Source organism: Colobus angolensis, unplaced genomic scaffold (assembly GCF_000951035.1).
Source record: "Colobus angolensis palliatus isolate OR3802 unplaced genomic scaffold, Cang.pa_1.0 Scaffold80, whole genome shotgun sequence".
Lineage (NCBI taxonomy): Eukaryota > Metazoa > Chordata > Mammalia > Primates > Cercopithecidae > Colobus > Colobus angolensis.
In genome coordinates, this window is record NW_012121821.1 from 8,912,948 (window position 1) to 8,939,555 (window position 26,608).

Here is a 26,608-nt window from a genome sequence, read left to right on the forward strand (position 1 = left end):
CAGTTAATCGCTTTGATCCCTGACAGTGGCCTTGATCTTTTACATCTGGGAGTCTTGCTATTTGAGCAACTCTCTATTTGATTCAGGCCATCTTTCCTTTTTTCTGGTGTGAAATATTTTGAAAAGATTATTCAAGAAGTTGTTATAAATCTTAACTGATGTAAGTATACTGAAGGTGTTAAATCTCTGTTTGCCTTACTGTTCTTATTAGAGAAGCTAGGACTTCTTTCCCAGATGGAGTAATTTCACAATAGAGACAAAAACTTGGAATGCTTCACATCAAATCTGTGGTAGTTAATATAATATTTTCTTAAATTAAAAAATACATTTAAGTGTGATCCAAACTATATGCATTCTTTTGAGATCTACATACTCAGAGAAATATGTTGGTACTTTGATAGATATGGATGGCCATAAAAATAACCATATGAATTTTCTGGAAATTTTCTTTACTTGAAATCATTTATTTTTACATTTTCTCTGAGTTGGAAAGCTTTTGTTTAGTAGAGATCCTTTTTTGCTAATAGATTTTTTTCCAGTAAGATATGGTATATGGTAAGTTTGATTTTTTGTTTCCTTATTTCATGGTTAATGGATTTTGCTTTTTCAAGCTGAATTGTATGTCTTTCCCCTCTGACACGTTTCTAGCTTGAGGGAACGTAGTCTCCCTCTGGTCCATTAATATTAGCAATTGTAAGTGATGTAATCCTGTTTCATTTCTACTGTGGATTTTATACCATAGTTGTAACTTCTCATACATAAAGTTGAATTTAGCTAAGCATGCATTTCTGCCATTTTTTCCTATGAATATCTTTGCATTCCTAGAAATATTCACCATATATATCAGAAATTCACTTGCTCATACAAATATTCTGAATCATCATAGAAATACATGGTTTCATTTCTAAACTGCCTGACTTTATTTTATTGCCTTTATTAGACAAATAGATGCTCTCTATGCTTCTGAAAATTTTAAGCATTATATGGCAATCTTGAAAGGAATATCACCAGCAATGCTGTTACCAGAGGGACTTTATTTGATACCTTTGAGACTTTATTGATGCCTTGAATATGAACATGGTTTGATTTTTCTTCCTTCTGTTTTACCTCTAGTAAAAGGATTCCTTTAAAAGGTAGCTGGCCTGCTTTTAGGTCCCCTTGCCTTTTTTTGGGGGAGGGGAAGGGGGCTTGTAAACAAATACACACCCTTACAGCATTCAGTACTGTAGACCCTACTGACTTTACACTGAGGCCTAACAATATCTGTTTTCTGTTGAGGATGATGATTTGTGACTGTAACTAATTACATTTGCAACTCTTGTCAAAGAAGACCAAGCCATGTGGCCTTGGGATTGACTTTGGTGTAGTAAAAAGAGTATGGACTTTGAAGTGATAAAACCTGATTAGGTCTTGCTCTGTTTTTTTCTAAATATATAACTATAAATGAGACACTTCTTTGAGACTTAGTTGTCACATCTGTAAAATGGGAACAGCTATCATGCGTTTCTCATGTATAGCTGTTAATTACAAACCAGTATATGCTTGTTCTTACATAGATCTGAAAGGTCATAAAATAAAAGAGATACTGGATTCAAGTCTGTGATATCATTCCTTTTCTTCAATTGGTGGTATATACCATCTTATGTGCCATTTTCCATATTCTATGCACTTTTTTCTTTAAAACTACAATTTACTCCTTCCTCTAACCGACTTTCCTCAACAAACACATATGCTAGCATCACTTTACCCCTTCCTCTGTCTCCATATATTCTTGCTGAACTTACTGAGTTTTTGAAAATTATTATTAATTGCTTTATGATGTGTTCAATCTTGTAACATTCAACATGCTGAGACAGAGACAAGTGGCACAACCTTTCCTTCTTAAACATCCCTCCCCATTTGGTGGATGGTCATGCCTGGAGGAAAGTCAGAAACATAACAAGGATGACAGCAGTAATGGCGATGATAGCTCCCACACATCTCTCTGTTGCAAGCCCTGTATGTTTTATATTTCTCAATATATTAGTTACATAATGTAATATAGAACATAATGTAATATAGTTACATTTTGTAAGAAACTGAGAGGTAGGTTAAACAGCTTGTCCAAGGACATGTAGCTGTTAAGTGGCAGAGTAACAGATTGACACCAAAGTCAGTGTTTTAAACCAGTGACTGCCTGTGCTGATGCATAGGCCCCCAATTCTAGAAGGTGGTTGGGATGGCTTGTTCTACTTGTCTAGGTTTTGATCTTCTAGGTACTGAACTCCCTTGCTGAATTGCTTATGGAAAATCAGGCTTGATAGAAAAAATAGGGGGACAGATACATTCTAAAGATTAAAACTGGGCATGTTTTCATAATATGTGAATGGATATTAACAAATAATTTGATACTCCAGTTGAGAGAGGACATGACAAAAACTCACAACATCCCTAGTGGTTTTGGCTTAGCAAGGGAGAAAAACATTCATTTAAAAATCCCACAGGTGAAATTACTCTGAAAGACAGGCTCATGGTCAATGTTACTATGAGTGTCTATAATAAAAGAATCCAAACCTAGCCATGTAGAACTAGCCAAATGTATACAATTGACTGTGAACTTGAGGGATAAATTGCAGCAAAAATCTTTAAACATGTTTGTGTTTCTGTCATATACACCTTGTTCAACACATGGGAGAGCTGGAGAAAAGGGTTAGAAAAAGTTCTAAGCTTTTTCGGGTTTTACAGACAAAATACTTCAGAAACTGCAAGAAATTCTTAGATGAGAATGAAGCTCTGGGAAGTAAGCACCCTGCTTGTGACAATCAGGTGTGCTGAAGAAACAAACGAGGTTAACAGCAATGAAAGTAATGGATGTCCCACAGGGTTAAACGGGATCATATATTGGTCTGCAAAATTAGTTCCACCATGTTACAAAAGTTTAGATTACAGAATATCCAGAACTAAAAGTGTTCCTTATCACAAATGGTGCAGAAACTATTTCTTTAATGGATCCATGGAAAATTCTGAGTGGGTATCCAAGCAGTCGCAAGACAGCAGCTCCCTTTTAACATACAGAGATGTACTCAACTGGCAGCCATAATAGAGAAAGCAGTACAATGCCTGGAAAGATTCATGGAGAAATTATGAAAGAGGCATTTGTTGCCTCTCTCCTTTCCTATCCTGCCCTATTGATTTTGCCTCTTCAGTATCTCTAGAGTCCCTGAGCCTCTCTTTATCTCCATCACTACCACCTGGTCCGAGCTACTACTATCTCTCCATTGGACTATGGCAACATCTTTATAATTGGTTTCCATTCTTGCTACCTTTCCAATTCATGCTCTAAATTAGAAGCTCCTTTCGTAAAGCCCATCAATATCTTTCCATTGCACTTAAAGAACAAACACTTAAGATAGCCATAAAGCTAGGCACATTCTGGATACGTCTTTTCTCCCAGGTTTATCTTACATCTTCTTTATTCTTTTCATCCTAGATATTGCTGTGGACTCAATACACTGTTTTGTACCCTAGAGTTTTGCGCATATGCTTCCCCCTACTCATTTCCCTACCAGCTTAACTCATTCTTCTGCAGATGTTGGCTCAGGGAAGTTTTCTCTGATCCTCCTGACTAGGTCAGATTATTTCAGTATAGACTCTTGTAACGTTGACCATGAGCCTGTCTTTCAGAGTAATTTCACCTTTGTGCGATTTTTAAATGAACATTTTTCTCCTCTGCTTAGTCATAACAGAGTTGTTGTCAATTTTTCCTCATTTTTGTAAACTCCAGAATCCAGTAGATATTCATTAAGCTTAAATTGAATGATTGACTGAGTGAATCAGCATATCAGCTTTGGAATTTGTTGGGAGGAAAAAAAAAAGATGTGGCCAACATTTTCTTAATTGTGTCTCTTTTACCTAATTATTATGGATGTTTTACCTACTTAATGTTTTACCTATTATGGATGTTTTACCTACTTAATATTATGGATACAGCTAGAAACAATTTGTTGATCACCAGATGCCTTTTCTGTCAATGTGTGAATTCTTTTTTTTTTTTTTTAGACGGAGTCTCGCTCTGTCGCCCAGGCTGGAGTGCAGTGGCGCTATCTTGGCTCACTGCAAGCTCCGCCTCCCGAGTTCACGCCATTCTCCTGCCTCAGCCTCCCGAGTAGCTGGGACTACAGACGCCTGCCACCTGGTCTGGCTAGTTTTTTGTATTTTTTAGTAGAGACGGGGTTTCACCATGTGAGCCAGGATGGTCTCGATCTTCTGACCTCATGATCCACCCGTCTTGGCCTCCCAAAGTGCTGGGATTACAGGCTTGAGCCACTGCGCCCGGCCAGTGTGTAAATTCTTGTATAGATCACCTGACCCTGTCATTTAAAAAAATCAAATAGCGTCATTTATTAGAAACCCATTGGAGTGGTATATGGAAGTGGTGGTGGCTGGTCATCACTAGTATTTCTAGTTTAGCTGTGATTCCCACTTCCCCATTTTTATATAAAATATATTTTTTCAAGATGAAGACAGTTACTATTTGTTGAGTAATACTTTTGAATATCTGTTTAATACATAATCTAGTAATGATAAGCTTCCTATATAGATCTGCGCTACGCAGTTTGTGTGCCACTGTTATCAATTTCTGTGTTGTTTTAAGTTACTAGAAAAATGTTCATAAAGTTTAGGGCTCATTACATAGATTTACTTTGAACACTGATTCTTATCAAATGTTTATTGGTGCTCTGCTATGACTTTTTTGAGAGTTTTCTGTGTGGTTTTATAAATGATTGCTAAGAATTCTATTAACTATGGCCTTTTAACAGTGATAAATAGTTCCTCTGGGAATCTCACAGAAAATTATGCTGTTTGGGCAGCCTATTTTAAAGATTGAATTATAATGACTTTGAAATTGAGATAAAGTACTTGTCTCTGAGAAAATTTGACAGAATTTGTACCCTTTCTGTACATTTTTTTTTTCTTTTTTACTTTTTACTTTTTACAAAATTAGTACTTGTTTCTGCTTAACCACAAGTACAATTGTTTAATTTTTCCAGTTTGGAACTAGGATTTGTTTTTCCCCCCACACTTGTAGATTTGTGTTGTGGACATAGAAAAATGGAATATAAATTAAATTTTATTTCAAATGTATCGGTCGGATTAAAAATACATTGACATTCAAAATTATGTTCACAAAAATGACCTAGTAAGGCAGTGAGCAGAAAGAGCAAACAGTTGGGAGTTTTGTAAAACAACACTGAAGTGTTCAATCTGTGATCACTCTTTCACTTATTCAGATAGAAGCATTTGTAGTGGGTTGATACCTAGAATATAGAAGAAGCTCATGGAAACCAGAAAGGAATATACAGGAAATATGGAAGAAAAGTGGTTGAAGGATATTAATGGGCAATTTATAGAAGAGGTTACTTGAATGAAAAATAAAAGTAAAAAATGTAAAAGATAATGACAGCTAACATTTTCTTGTCACAGATTTTATTCCCGGTGGCTAATTTTTTAACCATTTAATTACAAGAGAAGTACTTGTCATTCCTACTTTACAAAGGAGGTAAAAGATTCATGCACCTGGGATCCAAACAAAACTGCTGAGTCACGGAGCAGTTAATATACTCATGACTACTTGGATATAAATGGAAATCTGTTTTAGAACCTCTTACACATATATGAATACTCATCTCACCAATTATCAGAAAAATATATATTAAAATAATAATAAAATATACCTTACCATAATCAAATTTGCAAAAGTGGGAAATTTTGATACTTGACAAATGCTAGGGAGAATGTGAAGACAAGGGGAGACATCTTCTACTATTGATAGGTGTGTAAAGTGGTGTGGCCATTTCAGAGAGCTTCCTGTAGATCTTGTGGAAATTGAGTATGCTAATCCTGATGTCATGGCAGTTCAACTCTTGGATATGTGGCAGAGAGAAACTCTCAAGGTGATGCACATGGAGACGTGTACTTGGATGCTTGTTATATCAATGTTGGGATGTGGTAAGTTGAAGTACCATAGGTATCCTTTTTTAGAGAAATGAATACCTTGTTATATTCATAGGATGGTATACTATGGAATACTCAAAAGAAATTCACTAGATTTTACATGTAGAAATGTGATAGATCTCAAAATTAGTCAAATGAACAAATAATAAAAGTAAAGAAGAAGATGACATTATAATATAATATCATTTATTTTAAAAATGTAAAATACACACAAAATACTGTATGTTTTTCTGGATATTCTTACATGTAAAAACAGATATGTTGGATGAATAGAATGTACAAAAGAGTAGTTACTAAAAAGGAAAGAAGAATGGTCTTGGGAATAGGGAATAAAAGGGAAAACAATAGTAAAAATAAAAATCTGAAACAGAAGAGGAAACTTTCACAGATCACTGGTAAAAATGTAGCATAACATGATCTTAATGTGGGCAGAAATTTACTTTTATTTATTGCTGTGTCCTGAGTGCCTAAATCAGTGCCTAGGGCATAGCAGGTGTTCGAATAAGTAAAATGAGAATGAAAAATGAATATATAAATTAAGGATGATCAATTCAGATCCACGCATCTGGGATCCAAACAAAACTAGTGCCTGATGCCCTTTTCTCAATTTCTTATTTAATATTTATAATAATTTTTTAAAATAAATTATTTTAAATACTTTAAAAATATGTATATAAAATATATACTTATTTTCTTATTTTATAATTATATACACATAAATATATATAATATATAGTATGCATATACATGGTTATCGCTCTGTGTGTGTGTGTGTGTGTAGGCACTAGGCCAGTTGTCTAGCTAGAAGTGAAAAAGTGAATCAAATACATTCTTTGCCCAGAGGAGCTGTAATCTGTTTGGGGAGATTGAGTGAAAAACTGTTAATCATGTCAAATGTGATAAGTACTATGAGATAGGAATTTGCAGAGTAAAGTAGCAGCACAGAGGAGGACTTACTAAATGGTAATTCATTCATTCAGTCATTTGGCCAATATTGATTGAGTTCCTGCTTTGTGTCAATTCCTCTTCTAAGTGTGGTGAATACAACATGGGACCTCTTATTCTCCTGGGGAGAATAATCTTATTCAAATAATCACACAACCAAAGGGAAGGTGCAAAATTGCTATTGTGCCAAGTATTCATTATGAAAAATTATGAAAAAATAATGAAATAAAAGCCCTGACCTACATTTGGATTCCAAGGGTGGTTTCCCTGAAATAAGGGTGAGAAATCTGAAGCATCATAAAAGTTAATTCAGAAGTGGTTGGGGTTTGTGGAGAGTTGTAGTTAGAGAAGATGTTCAAGATTAAACAAAGAGTACATGCATAGCTGGTTAGACTGACCATGCAAACCTTGAAGGCCTCAGAGCAAATAAAGATTTTAAGATGGACACTACATGATAAAATTGCCTTCTAGAAAGAACCTTTGAAACCCAAGAGAACAGCCTAGGCGGTACCATTCTGGACATGAGAACTGGCAAAAGTTTCATGACAAAGACACCAAAAACAATCACAACAAAAGCAAAAATTGACAAATGGGAAGTAATTAAACTTAAGAGCTTCTGCACAGCAAAAGAAACTATCAACGTAGTAAACAGACAGCCTACAGAATGGGAGAAAATGTTTGCAAACAATGCATCTGACAAAAGTTTAATATCCAATATCTGTACGGAACTTAAACAAATTTACAAGAGAAAACAACCCCATTAAAAAGAGGGCAAAGAACACGAACACACACTTTTCAAAAGAAGACATACCTGTGGCCCACAAGCATATATAAATAAGCTCAATATCATTGGTCATTAGAGAAATACAAATCAAAACCATAATGAGAAAGCATCTCACACCAGCCAGAATGGTTATCATTAAAAAGTCAGAAAATAAGAGATGCTGGTGAAGTTGCAGAGAAAAGAGAATACTTATACAGTGTTGATGGGATGATCATTGTACAAAGCAGTGTGGCAATTCCTCAAAGAGCTACAAACAGAACTACCATTCAATCCAGCAATCCCATTACTGGCTGTATATCCAAAGTAATGTAAATCATTCTACCATAAAGACACATGCAAGAGAATGTTCATTGCAGCACTATTCACAATAGAAAAAGACATAGGATCAGTCTAAATGCCCATCAATAGTATATGGGATAAAGAGAATGTAGTACATACACACTATGGTATATTACACAGCCATAAAAAAAGAATGAGATCATGTCCTTTGCAGGAACATGCATGGAGCTAGAGGCCATCATCTTTAGCAAACTAATGCAGGAACAGAAAACCAAACACCGCATCTTCTCGCTTATAAGTGAGAGCTAAATAATAAGAACACATGGACACAGAGAGGGGAACAACAGTCTCTGGGGTCTACTTGACGGTGGAGGGTGGGAGAAAGAAGAGGAGGAGAAAAGATAACTAATGGGTACTAGACTTAGTACCTGGGTGACAAAATAATCTTTACAACAAACCCCTGTGACATGAGTTTACCTATATAACAAACCTGCACATGTAGCCTTGAACCTAAAATAAAAGTTAAAAAAAAAAATAAAAAGAGAATCTTCTGGCTACATTATGAAAAGTGGATGTAGAGGAGAAGGAATGGATGTGAGAAGTTATGAGGTTTACAGCAGTCTATATGAAAGATGAAGTCACTTGACTAGGATTGTAGTGGATGTGGAGAAAAATGATAGATTAAAAATTTGTTAAAGAAGTAAAATTAAAAGGACTTCATGATGGATTGGATTGGTGAGGTAGAGGGAGAGATCAAGAATGAACTGAGCAGGATAAGTAAAAACAAATCCGCATCTGGAAACATCATGGTGAAACTATGAAACACCAAGCACAAAGAGAAAACCTACCCATCAGCCAGGGATCATTTTGTTAGGTTGATAATAATATTGTGGTCACATAAGAAAATATCTATATTTTTGGAAATGCATATAGTATGGATAAAATGACATAATGCCTGTGATTTCCTTTAGACAATTCAGCAAAATAGATGAAGCAAATTCTTGATAGTTGTTGAATCTGTATTCAGTTCTCTCTTCTTTTATGTATACTTAAAACTTTCCGTGTTTAAATAAAGCAACCAGAGAGAACCCAAAGCAATTTACAGATTCAGTTCTATTCCAATCAAACACCAACAACGTTCTTCACAGAATTAGAAAATATTATTTTAAAATTCATTTGGAACCAAAGAAAGACACTGAATAGTCAAGGCAATCCTAAGCAATACCTATTACTTACAAAATTCATCAATTACTAGTTCACAAAAAAATAAGAAATACCAAGATCTTGTTACTGGTTCATTTCATATATTTGTTACTTCATATCTTTTGACCTACAGCTCTTCATTTTTCCCCCTACTCAACCCTGGCAGCCACTATTTTATTCTCTATCTCTATATATTTAACTTTTTTAAAAAAATAATTCCACATATAAGTGATATTATGCAATATTTTTCTTTCTATATCTGGTGTATTTCACTTAGCATAATGTTTTCTAGATCCATCCATGTTGTGGCAAATGGCAGGATCTCCTCCTTTTTAAAGACTGAATAATATTTCAATGTATATATGCTATAGTTTCTTTATGCATTCATCCATTGATGGACACCTAGGTTGTTTCCATATCTTGGCTATTGTGAATAGTGCTGCAATGATCATTAGAGTGTAAATACTACTTGATATTCTTTTAAACAAGTAGATTATAGTAGCTTTTGTCAAAGGGGAAAAATGGGTAACCATGTGAAATGATGGCTGTTACTTTATTCTGCTATAGTAACTATTTTGCTATAGTATCTTACAACATCAAGTATACCTTAAATATACACAATAAAATGTATTTTAAAAAAAGAAATACCAAGAATCAGTATCAAAGAGACCATGCTTTTGGCAGTAAAGTTAGATCTCAATAATAAAAAGATAACTGAAAAATTATGACTTTAGAAAGTTAAAAAAAATTCTAAATAATGTATGATTCAAATGGAAAGTTATGAAATATTTAAAAATTAATGAAAAATAAGAACACTGCTGATTAAATTTTGTGGAATGCAACTAAAGCAGTACTTAGGAGGGATTTATAGCCTATAAGGAGATAGTGTAAAAGGTCTTCTTTACAACATGAATGATTTAAAATTATCAGATGACCACTTTATTGAAGAGTTTAGAGAAATAGTAGAATACAGTTGACTCTTGAACATGGGTTTTACCTGCACAAGTCCGCTTATGCATGAATTTTCTTCCACTTCTCCCACCCCTGGAACAGCAAGAGCAACCCCTCCTTGTTCTTCTCCTTCTCAGTTTACTCAGCAAGAAGACAATGAGTATGAAAGACTTTTATGATGATCCACTTCCATTAAGTAAATAGTAAATATATTTTCTATTCCTCATGATTTTATTAATAACATTTTCTTTTGTCTACCTTGCTATATTGTAAGAATACAGTATAGAATACACATGACATATAACATTTGTGTTAATTAACTGTGTTACCAATAGGGTGGTTGACAGTAGGCTATTAATAGTTAAGTTTTGGGGTAGTTAAAAGTTATACATGGGTTTTCTATTGTGTGGGGTCAGCACCTCTAACCCTCACATTGTTCAGGGATCAACTATGCAGGGAGATAAAGGAGAAAATAATCAAGATAAGATTAGACGTTGATGAAATAAAAGCTAAAGGAATACTAAAAAGGCTCAGCCAAGCCAAAAAGAGTTATTTGAAAAGTATGTGAGACCTACTTAATGGAAAAAGAGAAAAGGTAGAAATATTACCAGAATTGAATATAATTGCAGATAAGGGAGAGATTTTAGAAATAGAGAGTATTATGAAGAATTTCATGCTCATGCTTATAAAACTTAGATGAAATGCATAATTTTTAAGAAAACGATAAGCTATCAAGAACCTTAAAGATACTGAATCTGCTGTCAAAACTCTAACCACTTCCCCCTCTACATAAAGAACCACCAGGTTCACACAGTTTTATAGGTATGTTTAGGTTTGTTTCACTAACTCTTCAGGAAAAGTTAAATTTTATCTTAAACAAAACAGGAGATTTTCCTAACATGACTAATACAGCCCCACCTCCCCAGGAAAGCAAATAATTAACACTAGACAATTATTACTATAATTCATTACCTTAACAGATCACAAGAAAAAAAAGCAACATATTATCTGAAGAGAGGTGAAGAAAGCCTTCGAAAAATCCAACACTATTCATAACAATTCTTGGCAAACAATGAATTGAAGGGAACTTCCTTATCTTGCAAGCAAGAATTATAGTTGGTAGTGAAACAGTAGAAGCATTCCAAATAAAGTCGGAAATAAGATAAGGGTACCATCTTTCGTGGCTCCTATTTGGCATTGTTCTAGAAATCCTGACTGAGACAAGCCAATACAAAACAACACAGAAAAACTATTTGAATTAATTGAGAAAGTTGACTTGTTTCAAAGTCACTTTAGAAAAATCAATAGGTAGCTAATATCAGAAATAATAGATTAGAAATATGATTTTTCAAATCCCATTTACAGTAACAACAAACCATAAGGTATCTAAAAGTAAATCTAATAGAAGTTGTACAAGGCTTATGTGGAGGAAATTATAAAACTTAGAAATGGGGCAAAGACTGAAATAAGCAAGTGATATTATTCCAAGGGCAAAATGCTAAGATCTAATATTTTGAAGGTGTCAAGTTGACATACAAATCCAGTGCAATGCTAGCAACATTTACATTAAGACTTTGTGTATAAGTGTGGAAAATTATCCTAATATTCATACAAAATAATAAGGACATTTTGAAAAAGAATAAGGAGAGGGTATTCGTCTTTCAAGGCTTTGGGATTTATTGCTTAGTTTTAGTGATTACAGAATGTGGTATTGGCACAGTGAGAGACTGACTAGCCAATAAGAAACTATGAAGAGGCCAGTATAGATGAGAACTTGGTATATGCGAGAAGGGCATTATAAGTCAGTGGAAAGGCAAGACAATTCAATAAGTAGTACAGAGACAATTGATTATCCACACAGAAAAAGTAGAATGAGATCCCCATTTCACAGCACCCACACAATACATTCCACATGAATGGAAGCCCTGACTTTGAAAAACAAAAGTCTTAAATTTTTAGAAGAAAACAAAGAATCTTTTGACCTTGAGGGCAATGAATGATTTCATTAAAAAGACTCAGAAAGTACAAACCCTAAAGAGAACATTTGATGTTTGACTACCTCTAAAGTAAAAAATTCTATTTGATCAAGGCCATAATGTGCAAGGCTGTCATAGACTGGGAGATTTTTGCAAATTGCACATTGGCAAATGATTACTCTCCAGGATATACAAGAATTTCTACAAATCATAAGAAAAAGATAAATGATCCAGTGGTAGAACAGACAGGTAAAATAGGCAGTTTGCAGAACAAGGCAGTTTGCAGAAGAGAAAAAATTAAGTGTCAATAAACATATAAAATGATGCTTAACCTCACTATTATCAGAAATAAGCAAATTACATCTAACAATGGAACACTATTTCATACCCATTGTTTAACAAATATCTCAAAATAGAATTTTGGTGAGGATGTGGGGAAGCAGGGCTTGTACTTGTAAGATGTAAATTGGTACAAGTCTTTTGAAGAGAAATGGAGAATACCAAGTAAAACCGAGTAAAAAACAAATATAAAATGAATTGAAAATATATTGTACAGTTGATTGTGGAAGCCAATACTTCATGGCCATGGGTAATTCTAGAGCAGGAGGGATGGGAATCGGATGAAGTGAGTGTGTTGCAGTTATGACATTTTACATATTTTAAAAATTTAATTTAATTTTAAGTTCTGGGATACATGTGCAAGATGTGGAGGTTTGTTACATAGAGGTAAACGTGTGCCATGGTGGTTTGCTGCACCTATCAATCCATCTCCTCGGTATTACACCCTGCATACATTAGTTATTTATCCTGATGCTCTCCCTCCCCCAGCCCTCGCCACAGGCCCCAGTGTGTGTTGTTCCCTCTCTGTGTCCATATGTTCTCATGGTTCAGCTCCCACTTATAAGTGAGAACATGTGGTGTCTGATTTTCTGTTCCTGCACTAGTTTGCTGAGGATAATTTGTGTATATTAGTCTCTGTTTCTCCTTTTACTTCTTTGTTAATTCTTCTGTGGAATTGCTCTTTAAAGCTTTTTTTGGTGCCCTTCATACCTTTTAGAAGAACATTAACTTTGCCATGTTAAAAAAAATCCCATGGAACTTATTCAGGTGTTTTGTTAAAACTATATGCTTTGGAGGTGAAAATCCAGATATTTTAACAAAGTTAATGTGTCAAACTGAATGAAAGATCGGATTTTGTGCTTAGACATGCATTATCTATAAAATGCCAATAGTAATATTTAATAGATTTGTTGGAAAGATGCAATAAAGTGTAAAAGATAAAAAATATCCAAAGCATATGCAGAAAAATATCAACATTAAATCTGTTTGAGGTAGAAGAGTAATGTTATATTATTCTTTGTACTTTCTATTTGAGTAGGCATTTTATAATTTATTTAACAAAAGAGTTGAATGGAGAGGTGTGAGAACTGATACAAGGAAGATTTTACGGACATGGATAAGTGGCTGTTCCTGGAATTCATTCCTCTCAGAAACCTATATCCCTGTTACTCACATCCTCACTTTATATTTTTCCTCAAATAATACCTTCTGAGTGATGCTTTCCTTGGTATTGGACATTTCTTAATCCCCTTTGAACTTATTATTTAACATCCTATAAATTGTGTTTATCTTTCCATAGTAGGGATTTCTACTTGTTTGGTTCACTCTATGTCCTCAGCACCTAGGAGAAGTCCTGGCACAGAGTAGCTTCTCAATAAATGCTTGTAAAATGAATGAACAAACAAATGAGTCCTGAGGTTCTTACCTTGGGGGACAGAGGGGTGCCAGCATCATTAAAATATACAAGAGAGATAATCAGTGAAGGCAGAATGTTGTGCTTGAACAGGATGGTGTTGATTTAGAGAGGAAGATGGCATTTGTCAAAGTGAGGTCAGCAGGCAGCTGGGAATCAAGGAATCAAAGGACTGATGGGCCAAACTAAATTGATACTGAATTCAACTCTGCATTCAGCCCCTGTATTTACAAACAGATGTACCTGGCTGTCAGTCTTGCTGAAGAAGTTTGATCAGGCATAAAATAGATGCTCAATAAGGAAATTCTCTAATTTTATTCTCTTGTTTAAAAACAAACCAACAACCAAAAAAGTGCAATTCAGTTTACAACAAAAGAGGTACTCAGAGGGATTTCACAGAGAGATTAAATGCTGCTGTTTTATCTCTGGGCTGTGACAGGATTAACCAACTTTTTCTGATTCCCAAATGTTGGATCCGACTTATCTGTTTTGCTTATTGTGCAGGAGAAAGATTAGTTGTTACAGTTAAAAATAATAACAGCCATGTTGAATGTATCTTCGTTGAAGACTCTGATGTTGAAACAGATTTAAGGAAATATGATACATATTTCTCCTGTGTGTTAGGCTTTTGCTCAATATTTCTTTCAAGCTTTGAGATTTGCTGGTTGTGGGGCTAAATGAACAAAAGCTTTTTCAGGAGATTCTAGTCTAGTGGTTCTTCAACTTTGGAATACATATGATTCAACTGTAAGTGTGTTAAATGCAGGGCCCTGCCTGGGAGAGATGATTCAGAATTTCTGGTGTGGTTAGGCCCAAGAATCTGAATTTCAAACAATAACCTTTGGTGATTCTGATGCAAACATTGTGGGATAACACTTGGAGAAAAATAACTGTAGATGAGTTTAACTTTTTAAAATTATTTCATTTTCTTCTGTGTACCACTTACATGCATTAATGTATTGCAAGCTTGGTAATAATATAGGCGAGTAATACAGGTGTGCCAAAGTTAGCAGTTTGACAGCTGTGAAGAATTATACCTACACTAAAGAGAAAAGCACAAAAAGAACACACGCTGTGCTCCCACAGGAAGTTGAAAATCTAATCCGAAGCAGTGAGTTAACTGGCAAGAAGATAAGAAGGTGTAATATATTAGCTTCCTATTGCAACCGTAAAAAATTTTTGCAAATTCAGTGGCTTAACACAACACAAATTTATTGTCTTACTCTTCTGGAGATTAGAAATCCAAAATGAGTTTTACAGCGCTAAACCAAGGACTGTGCAGGACTGGTCCCTGTGGAGGCTTTGCAGGGTGATCTGGTTCCCTGCCTTTCCAGCTTCTAATGCTGCATCCATTGCCTTCCCTGGCTTGTGGCTCCTTTCTCCATCTTTGCGTCTTCATATTTCTTCACATTTCTCTCTGCTCCTGTCATCCTATTGCCTTCTCCTCTTTGGTGGTCCAACAAACTCTTTCTACCTCCCTCTTATAATGACGTTTGTGATCACACTTAGGATCTACTTGGATAATCCAGGATAATCTCCAGTAACCCAGTAATCTCTTAATTTAATCACACCTGCAAAGTTCTTTTTGCTGTAGAAGGTAACATTAAGATGTAGCTATCTTTGGGGGCCATCACTCAGCCTACCACATACATGTTTAGAAAAATGTGACAATATCAGCATGAATAGAGCAAAGTCCTGCCTGTTCCTAGAAGTCCCTGTAAGTAACTTCAACTTGTAAATTCAACAGCTTAGTAAATAAATGTGAAATGATTTACAAGAAGAGACTGTACAGTATGCCACACTGCTAATTTCCTTGCCTGAAGCAAAATGCAGTTGGAAGATGTAATCAATCTATTATAGCAGCATTTTACTGCTAGAGTGGACAAGGACCTTCAAAGTTTATTGCCATTTTATGGGAGTCAGAAACATATTGTCAGTCCCTATTGGGTGCAAGGCATCATATTAGACACAGTAAGGAGTGAAAAGACAGACCCAATGGTTAGGAAACTTAAAGTCCTGTAGAAAGATGAGTCAAACACACTTTAAGTATACGGAGCCTATAAACCTACAAAATAATCCCCATAGGATGTAGCAAACCTGTTTCAGAATTTTTAGTGATTTTTTAGTAAAATTCTATAAAGAGAGAAGGGGGAAAGTACAAGCAGGGACAGGCCATTAGGGCAACTTTATCAATGACAATACTCGGATTTGCCTTGTAACAGTATTTGCTATGGTGTGAAATTTAACATAAGGCTGATTTTTGACCTCAGTAAAGAAGTCTAAGTAATTGTTCTCCAAATATCTATTATATGTATCTGTGGTGCAGATTCTTGGTGAGATTCACTGAGAGGCTCTGAGATTTCTTTCTGCAATGTGTTTTTGTTAGGTTTTGAAGTAGTTGTGGTTTTCATATCATCATGTGCCTCCTTCTTAGCACTGAGATTTTACTCCCCATCCATCACCAATTGTAAATTCTCCTCCTTCTCAGAATGAGTTCTTTGACTCTGGTAATGGAGAGTGCCTATCACTGGCTGTTCTTGCCATAAAAACCACAGAACAAATTCTTCATCTGTAATATTATGCTTTTCTACTCACTGGTCTTCTTGTCGCAATGCGTCTTAAGTTCTGTTGCCTAAATAATCTGTCTTTGTCGTTTTCAATCATGTCACTCTGCCTCAAACTCGGCAGTGGCTTTCAACTCCTTAGCGCCACATGTCCAGTCTTTATATGAGAGGTCAAGGCTCTCTGACCTCTGCCACCTGCCACTCCCGGGCCAGTGCCTTCCCCTTCCTCCTTTCAGTCTCTTCTTTATGTTTATTTGCTCTTGAATGTGAATATGGGCATTAGTTCCCTGTTTCTGTTAGATTTTCATGTGTATTTATTTACCTTTTGCTTAGGAAACAGAATGTTATCTTCTGAATTTTAAATAAGACTAATACTCCTGGGCTTTTAGTTTCTTGTTTACAACATCCTTTCCTCTTCGTGTCAACCTACTCCTTTTTCCCTGGCTTGTTCTGTTTTCCTGATTTGTAGGAAGAACCCCCAAATCGAATTATATTCACATAGGTGAATTAATTCAGCTTTACTGGCTGCAATTCAGTGCATTGTTGTTTTGAATTATTAAAGAGGGGGACTAGTTTTTCACTTATAGGCAAAAGGAAAAGTAAATGTATTGTTATAGTGGTATTTTAAAGCTGTGAAATAATTACTATGTCTTCCAAAGTTTCTAATGTACTCTTGCAGCGTAAAATTTTCTCAGAGAATAACTCTGGCAAGTCAGAAGGTTTATTTAACTTAAAGTACCAAATTACAAATGTCAAATTAGAGAAAATGTTATTTAAGTCTTTAACAGGTGGACTACTGTTGTAAATGTTTTTTTCTTTTTCTTGGCTGTGTGGTATAACTATACACTGTTTCACGTAATTATATAACAACTACCACAAGTCATTTTTAAACAACAAATAATTAATACAGTCTAGAAGAAAAGCTTTAGACAGAGAGATTTAGTTTCATTCCTTTGAAAGCGAATCAATGACTAGAAAATCTCTTCAAATTCTTAACCAACAAAATCAGAATTTATTGCTAACTCCAGGTAGTTTATGATGATAAACGTAAGGTACATTAAATTATTAGAAGAAAGTCTCTAAATTTATTTAGTAGATTTCATAATAATTCTGACAACTGAATGTGTCTTTTTTATGATTTTGCATCATATTATGATTATATGTGTATTTTTACCTTTCGAAAATTTTAGTACAATGAAAGGTAGAACTTTATATGTAATAATTTGAATAATTGCTCATCTTTACTTTCATGGGACTCTGACCTTATTTCGCTGAGTCACCATCTCTTTAGGTAGAACTTTTCTGAAGAGCCCATGTAAATTAGATCCACTTTGTTATTCTAAATTATAGGACCATGTTATTGTGTCTCCCTCAGTGGACTACAAGCTTCTTGAAAGAAGGGAGCTTTTGTCTTTTGCTTACCTTTGAACACTCAGCATGTGACTAATGACCTGACCCTTAATAGACCCTTATTAACTATTAACTGAATAAATAAATTAACTGAAAAATCCCATTGATGAAATCCTTAAACAGTCTTTGATGTTCTTTTTCTAAATTGCACCGCTATGAGATATAATTAATTCAAATCTATCTGAAGTTCTCTTCCATTTTGACACTTTTCCTAAAGAATATTCTACCCTAATAGTGTTGAGTATCTGGCACCAGCGCTGTGTTTCCTACCCTTGTGTGCACAGCCGGCATTTCACGGATTACAGCACTTTTTTCTGCCAAGTCCAGATATGGTCTCAGGGTTCTTCCCAACATGTCCTCTAAGCAGCCACCCACATTGTCAGGATAGCTGAAACTTTATTGCCATCTTTGGCTTGTGGGAAAGTGAGATGACCAAAGGGATTGATGATATCTGCCTTTAGTATGTTTTTCCTTTCAATGATAAAAATACTTAAAATTCTATAAAGAGATGAAATAAACATATTTATAGTGAATTCATGAAATTACAGAGTAAAGGCTGCTAGATCCCATAGAAATACCAATAGGAGCTCCCAGTTTGTTCTAAGGAATCAAAAATTTGTAGTCCTCCACCTTAGCTCATTACTGTGATGTATTACCACCAGGGTGATGTCATAAGCATATTTTCCCACAGCCAGCTTCTGTTTTGTATTGGTTACTACAGTGATTTGTGTTCAATCAGTACCAAGTTCATGGCAAATCAGGAAAGCAAAGAAGAATACGCAGGAGTAAAGGATGGGGAAAGGTAACTGAGCAGTTGGTTTGTGTTTTCAAAGGAAATAAAAAAAATGTAAAGGAGTAAAACTGTGTCAGGAAAAAAAAACCCCTTTTCATTATTTTCTCTTCAAAATAAATGCAGACTAGATGAGAAGAATTTTGGCATGTTTGTATGACACACTAACCTCTCAGACATAATATAATAAATAGATAATGATAAACTATAGACCCTGGAAGGAACTTTGAGCTGAGACCCAGAGAAGTTAATGACTCTCACAACTGGACAGTAGTTATGGAAAGTTGACCCTCCAGTCCCTGCATGCATTTCCTAGTGTAATGTCCTTTTCACTGGACTAAATGTTCATACAGTTTGGTTCATATTGGTTGTTGGAAAAAGCTCTGCAGAGGAAGAGATAAAGCCTGGTAAGCTATTTACAGTTTCAGAGCTGGGCTCTTATCATGGAATGTCAGAAAATGCTGCAAATAAGCAGGTGTAATAAAATTATATTTTATTACTTTTGAGTAATAACTATGTTTATGAAGATTTACTCTCCGTGTTATGATTAAGTGGGACCTACTTACTCTAAAAGAAGAAAACAACTGTGATTTTTTCACAGTATAAAGTGAATTATTGTACAAAATTCACTTGATTAACCATACAGTAATTACTCAGTTTGCAAAATATTTTGTACTTTTCTTCCACTTGTTCAACTGGGTCTCATGTGTTCCAGCAGGTCACTGGAGTGAGATACTGGAGTACAGATAAGGTGAATGATTGTTTTTAAGTAAAAAAGCGACTACAATTGGCTTTACTTGGTAACTAAAGGACATGTTCAACAGGGTGTTAGGACTGATTGAATAAATCCATCTATTTCTCTGCATCCCTACTGCCATCTCTCCAGTCCAAACCACTGTTATCTTTCACCCGGACTTCTACAATAGTCTAACTCATGTCCTTTTATTTGTTTCTGTTTCCTCCTAATCCATCATCTTCACTGCAGCCAATATAGACTGCTAAAACCTGATTCCGATCATGTCATTTTATGGCTTAAAATGTTTAAGTGACTTGCTTGTGCTGACGATATTAAATTCATATTTTGCAATTCGGTTTACAGACACTTGTGTAATATGTTTTGTAGCTTCTCTTTGCTTCTCCAGTGTCACCTATCACTATATAGCTCCTCACTTTTCTAATTAGTCTTTCTGCCTGCAGTTTTAACAGGCAGCTTTCTACACCTCAGTTCACCTAGTATAGGTTGCTGTGTTTTTTCTGAAATATGAAACTAATTTTATCATGTTCTGGCTTAATATCCTCCTATGAATTCCCACACTTTTAAAAAATTCATTATTATTTTTTGAGATGGAGTCTTGCTCTGTCACCAAGGCTGGAATGCAATGGCATGATCTTGGCTCACTGCAACCTCTGCCTCCAGGGTTCATGCAATTATTCTGTCTCAGCCTTTCAGGTAGCTGGGATTACAGGCATGCACCACCACACCCAGCTAATTTTCATATTTTTAGTAGAGACGGGGTTTCATCATGTTGACCGGGCTGGTCTCGACATCCTGACCTCAAGTGATCTACCTGCCTTGGCCTCCCAAATTGCTGGGACTACAGGCGTGAGCCACACATCCGGCCAATTCCTACACATTTTAAAATAACACCCCAGTATTCAGTAATCCCTTTAAGGTCACTTACTATTTGGTCAGAACCGTTGCCATAGTACATATTGTTACCATTGTCTGGGATATCATCCTCCTCTTGGTAGCTTCCTATGTCCAGCTTATCTTTCAAGATTCAGCTGAAACTTCCCCTCCTCTGAGATGGGTCCTTATTACATACTTCATACTTCCTTAGGACCTATACATACCTATGAAACTCATTCATTTGCTCATTTATTCATCAAAGTTGTATGTACTAGGCATTTGAGAGGCAAACTGAACAGAATATTTCGACTCACAAAACCGGCTCTTTCATGTGGCTTGAGCTAGTGGATAAAAATCTTTGCCCTCATACAATGTACATTCTGGAAAAATGGTAGCAGGAAGCAAAATGAATAAATAAAACATATTTTGCTAAATGGTGATAAGTGTTTCAGAAAACAATAAAGCAAGAAAAGGAGATAGACGGTCCTGGGGTCAGAGGGAAGGATTTTCAGAAAGTGTGGGATTTGGACAAATATCTAAAGAAGATGGAGGAACTAACCATGGGACTATCTAGGGGAAAACTCCAAATCCTTGATTGAGAATCTCTTTCGTATGTCCGAGGAGAGACAAGGAAGCTAGTGTTATGGGTGGATTGAAGTTAGTGTGCAGCAAAGTGCTAGAATATGAATCTGGAGAGCTAAAAGGGACTAGATTAGTATAGGACATTTGGGGCCCTTGTAAAACCCTGGACTTCTACTGTGAGGGGAGAAGCCACTGAAGGCGGAAAAGCGGAAGAGTGCATGATTTGATGCTCATTTTAACAAGAAAGTTTTGATTGCTGTATACATAACAGCTTGAAGGAAGCAAGGGATGAGGCATCAGTACGAAAATAAAGCAGTCATTCAGGCAAGAAATGGAGGAGGCTTGGACCAGGGTGGCAGTAGTGGAGTTGTGAGAACTGGTTGGATTCTGGATGTATTTTTAAAGGTAGAGCTTAGGATATGCTGACTCACTGAACATGGAGTGTGAGAGTAAGAGGGAAAACAAGGATGATGAACATACAGGGGTTGGGCGTGGACAGCTGGATAGAAGGATAGAATTACCATTTACCAAGGTGGGAAAGATTTTAGAAGGAGAAGGTGTGTATGTGTGTGTGTGTGTGTGTGTGTGTGTGTGATATCAGGAGTTTGGTTTTAGACCTGTTAAGTTTGAGATGCTTGTTAGATCTCTAAGTAGAAATGTCAATGTCAAGTGGACAGTTGAATTAATGCATCTGGAAGTCTGGAATAACTGGATACACTTTTGGCATCTACATGATATTTATGGCCATGAGACTAGATGCTATCACCAAGGAACTGAGTGTAGCGGAAAAGTGAAGAGATCTGTGTACTGAAACTTGGGAACCCTCCAATGTCTATCAGTGATTGGGATGATTAGAAGGAGGAATTGGGCAGGAGACTGAGGAGTGGCAGTGAGATAGATAGAAAAGTAAGAGAAGTGAATAAAATGCTTTAAGGACAGGAAGTGATCGATCAACCGTGCAAATGCTGCTGACAGCTGAAGCATGTTGAAGACTGAGAACTGACTGTTGGATTTGGTATCTTGAGGCCGTTAGTGATCTTTATGTGAACAGTTCTGGTAGAGTAGTGGGAACAAAAGCCTTATTGAAATGAGTTCGAGGGAGACTAGAAAAAGGGAGTATATATAGGTGAATGCCCTACTTGCACTGATAGTCTCAGGTTGTAAGTATTCTCAGATGTGTTTTGGTTTGGCTGTTAACTGACATGTTCACCTTGGCTATACAGGAAACTCTTTCAAGGAGCATTATCTGGAAACCATAGCTGGAGGAACTGTGATCAAGAAAACATAGAGTGGTGATGTGGAAGATAAAGGGGGGTATTTGGGGAATTATGCCTTTGAAAAGGCAAGAGGAGATTAAATGTGAAGAGCTTAGCCTTGAATAGGAGCTGAGTCAGTTCATCCTTTGTAATGGGAGGGAAGAGAGGGCACACTGTTGTATTTCTCACATTGTATATTTGTTGTTAATTTATTTGTTTGTTTTTCCACATATTATGAACCTCTTAAGAGCAGTAAGTATAAATGTCTTGTTCATTGTATGGTAGGAATTTTACTGTTCTATTTCTATTCCCTAGTACAATGTCTGGTGCACAGCAGGTACACAATAAAGGTTTGAATGAGCAAATGGAGACACTGTGCTAAACATGTATATGTTTTATCTTCTTGCTTAAATTGGATCATTTCCATCAAATCTTGACAAGCAGATTAATTTAATTGTGTTTCTCTTGTCTGGGTGTACAGATAGCTTGACTAACTGGTAAGATTGATTGATAGGAATGGCTGTGTTTCCACCAAAAACAAGGAAGCGTCCTAAGAGTAAAACCAGTGACATTTTCTGTATCATTTTAGAGTAGTTCTGGTTACGGTTTTAACATGAATCTACTAGATACTTTATGTAGAATCTTTTGAAAGCTATCCATTCTTCCCCAGTATCCGTTTTACATTTATATTTTACCATTCATATGGCAGGTATCATTATCTGTGGTCACAATGTAACTTAATAAATGAGAAGGTCTTTGAGAATGGTGATTGCATCTTCATTGCTTTTTATCTCAATAATGCATGCCTTCGTCATTGCTAAATCACAAATGCTTAGTCCAGGCCCTGATACAAGGTGGGTACCAAATAAATATTTGTTGAATGAATGAACACACAATTAATGAAAACTGTCGCTTGTGAATGTTGTTGGTGCATAGACAGACTAGATCCCTTTTCCTGTTTGGTATGCATATCTTCTAGCTCCCACTGGTTTGCTCCTAACAGCTCACACAGGACATTTTCTCCAAAGGACTATCTCTGGGCAGTGAGACCTGCATCATCAAGATGCTCAAGAACCAGAAGTGCCTGGGGTTTTATGTCTTCCCCTTGGTAACCAGTAGCCAATGACAAGGTGCAAGAGTATGGATGTCTAGTTCTCTTGCCCCAAGGCAGTATGAACTCACCAGTGTAATTCACACTCCAGAGCTCCTGTGGATCAGGCTGAGTCCAGGACTTCACCTGAAATTGCACCCTTACTTGGTTTATTATCCTCCATCTTCCTGCTTCCCCCATTCTCCTGTAAGTTTCTCCTTAGAGCACTTCTTTATTAAATGACTTGTACATTCATCTTTTTTTAAAGGTCTGCTTCCTAGGAACTTTACTTCAGATATTGCATATTTATTCACAGTTATTGTCAGGGGTAGGGGATCCTAACCACTGCCTTCTTAAGAGTGTCAAGTTCTGCTGTTGCAGGTAGTCTTCCTGATAGTTTTTGGTTTTTTAATACTGCCAGCCCAAAATGTTGGTGACTGTAGACTAAATTTGATATTTTATTTAGTTGTTGGTAGGAAAGTATCTTCACAATTTCAGTAAATAATTGTTACAGAATTTAGTAAATAACTTAGTGCATTACAAGTCTTTCAAACATACAGTCAGAATGTGTTTTCCTTGACTTTATAGTCTTTTTAATTACACACATTTCTGTTCTCTCTCCTTAGGCAGAGATAATAATCATATAATCAATTTTTATTATAAATCATAATAAATGATGTATAACATGTACAGCTTTTTTGTTTTTTTAATTGAATGTAAATATTTAATGAGTACAACTTTCTTTTTTTATTGAATGTAAGTATTCACTTCTGTATACTGAGTAAACACTTTTTTTTAGATATTTGAAAATAACACAAATTCCCTTATCTGTAAAATGGGATTGGAAGTAATGTGTTTTAGAACTGAAAGCACTTCAGCAGCCAGCTGGTGGCCAACACCTTCATTTTATAAATGAGAACATTTGAGACCCAAAGAAATTGAGTAATTTGTTCAATATCACCCACCTTGGTTAGTGGCAGAGTAGGACTAAAATCCATCTCCCAAGCCACTGTGCTCTCAACTGCTCCACAAAATACATCTTTCTTATTCATAGAATTGATATGAGGATTAGGGACCACATCTGTGAAAAATAGATTTAGCCTTTGGAAAGAAAGATGCTAGATAGCTTTATGAAAGCTTTATGAAAACTAATCTCATTTTAACCTTTTCCATACAATTGTTAGTTTTGTTCAGTTTTATGTTACTTGCTTTAGGCTTTTTATTTTTTTTGGCCAAGGACTAGATAATATACAATACTTGCTTTAAAAATCAATATTAAGTATCTGGATTGTGTTAGAAATATAAATTACTCTGCTGAGTTTGAAGCCAGGAGCAGTTGCAGACAGCCTTCCAGAATGGTGATTGCTTGTATACATGAGAAGTTTTCTATCTTTACTTTGCATATTGGGAATAAATACAGTTGATTCCAAAGAAAAAAAGGAAGCATAAATTACAGATATATATTCTCAGTCTGGTAATACTTCGGAAGCTTGATATAACCTGTCTTTAACAAACCATGAATTTTTTCTCCTGCCAAGCCACCATATCCTGGCTACTTTCAGCGTAGTCAGGGTCCCATTATACTGATCCACTGTACCTTCCTATCTCTAGCAAGCACATGTAAGTGATAACGTTGAATATTTATTTTGATGCAAGGTGTGTAAATCTTCTCAATGTCATCTTGCAAAGCGAGGAAATTGTGACTTGCTCTACTTGGTTACTTCAATTACTTCAATTGTTTAAGTTTGGTCCTTTCAGCCCCAGTGTGCTTTGATATAGCGTATGAACAAGAATCCTGTTTAAATTTTGTAGTGTTCTAAGTGATTTGTGTAGATTTGTATTTGCAGGGAAGATAAAACTCAAGTGCTAAAAGGCTAAAGTAACTTTTATATATATTTTTAATTAGGTACGATTATATGCAAGACCTGATGCTATCAGAAGAGGATCCGGGGACTATGCTCTCCATATAACAAAGAGATTAATAGAATTTTATGAAGACTACTTTAAAGTGCCCTATTCCTTGCCAAAACTAGGTAAGAATTTTCTTGGTTATTTTATTGGAAGGGCTCCTTGAAAGTGAAATTTCTTCTTCATGTGTTTATTTGGGCCATCCAGAAGCATGAACATTCTGAGATTTATATTTTTAGAGAAGATAAGCATAAAAAAATTTCTTTTGAAGAGGTAAAATAAGATTTAGTGTTTCTGGACTCTTGCCAAGAAGTGCTCATAGGAATTAAGAAAGGCATTATGTTAGTTTAGGATTCCAAAAGACAAGCCAAATAGCTATAATTTGTTGACTATGTACTATGGAGGGGTGCTTGCCAACATCACATTTAATCAGTAAAACTACCATGGGGGTAGGTACAACTAGAACATTTTCCATATAAGGGAGTTGAGACCCAGGGAATTTTCCATTCATCTAGACAGCCAGTAAGTGAAGGGGTTGGGATTTCAAACTAGGTCTTGATGACTCCCCAAACAACTCACTATTTTATCTGGAGAAGACATTCATTGATTTGTTTCTCTTTCCAAATTTTCACATGTCAGACCTCGATGTATGTTATCCCTTAGATTATTTTTGTTCAGTCATATATCTAGTATACTGTTATAGTAAATAGAATGCAAATAAAAGAGAAACTTGGTAATAATGGAGATTGTATTCTCTGTGGATGTTCTTATATTTCTTCCTTTTACAAAGAGAATGCATTCAATAATTGTCAGTCAAATGCATAAATGAATTACTTGGTTATCTGAATTTCAGTGAGGCTGCTGTTTTTGCCAGGGAGTGAACAATACTTTCCAGGAAGTTATAAGGGTACCTACATGCATTAGAAATGTGGAAGTTATTTTTCCTTCCCAGAAAACCTGTTTTGAAATATTACATCACAACAGTCCTTTGTTCCCCTCTCATCTCTCCTCTTCCCTTATCTTTCCCAAGAGCATTTTTGATCAGATTCCACATTAAAGGTATTTCTCATTGGCAAGAATAAAGTGCTTACTTGATCAAAAGTTTTTGTGTTTGAACCACAGGTTCCCCTCCCTGGAGAACCGGGCCGCTTTCATTAAAGTACTTGCCTGCTGTGTAGCTTTATTGGTCTTGCAATGAGTAGTTAGTTCAGAAAGTTAAGAGAATAGTTGATATTGTTATCAATGGGTGTGACATACAATTTTTATGAGTGATATTACAAAATTCTGAGATCTTTTTGAAATATGTGCTTTTAGAATTCATAGGCAAAATTTTATTTTAAACAGGATCAATGTTTTGTTTTGTTCTGTTTTCCTTCTCTTTTCTCCCTGTATATCAACTTCCCTGTTAGAACTTGTTACACTGAAATCTCCCTGGTGGTCACCCAAGGCAGAAAGGAATACTTGACTTCATTTGCATGGAAGGTGGCACTTTT

At 35.7% G+C, this 26,608-nt stretch overlaps 1 protein-coding gene across 1 annotated transcript in view; it reads left to right on the top strand.

Annotated features, from left to right (window-relative positions):
- Positions 1 to 26,608, top strand: part of TRHDE (thyrotropin-releasing hormone degrading enzyme) — a 423,163-nt gene that overhangs the window by 85,460 nt on the left and 311,095 nt on the right. The window contains exon 3 of the mRNA XM_011929347.1: positions 25,114 to 25,240. Within this exon, the coding sequence (XP_011784737.1) occupies positions 25,114 to 25,240 (127 nt within the window). The remainder of the gene's footprint in view (positions 1 to 25,113; positions 25,241 to 26,608) is intronic.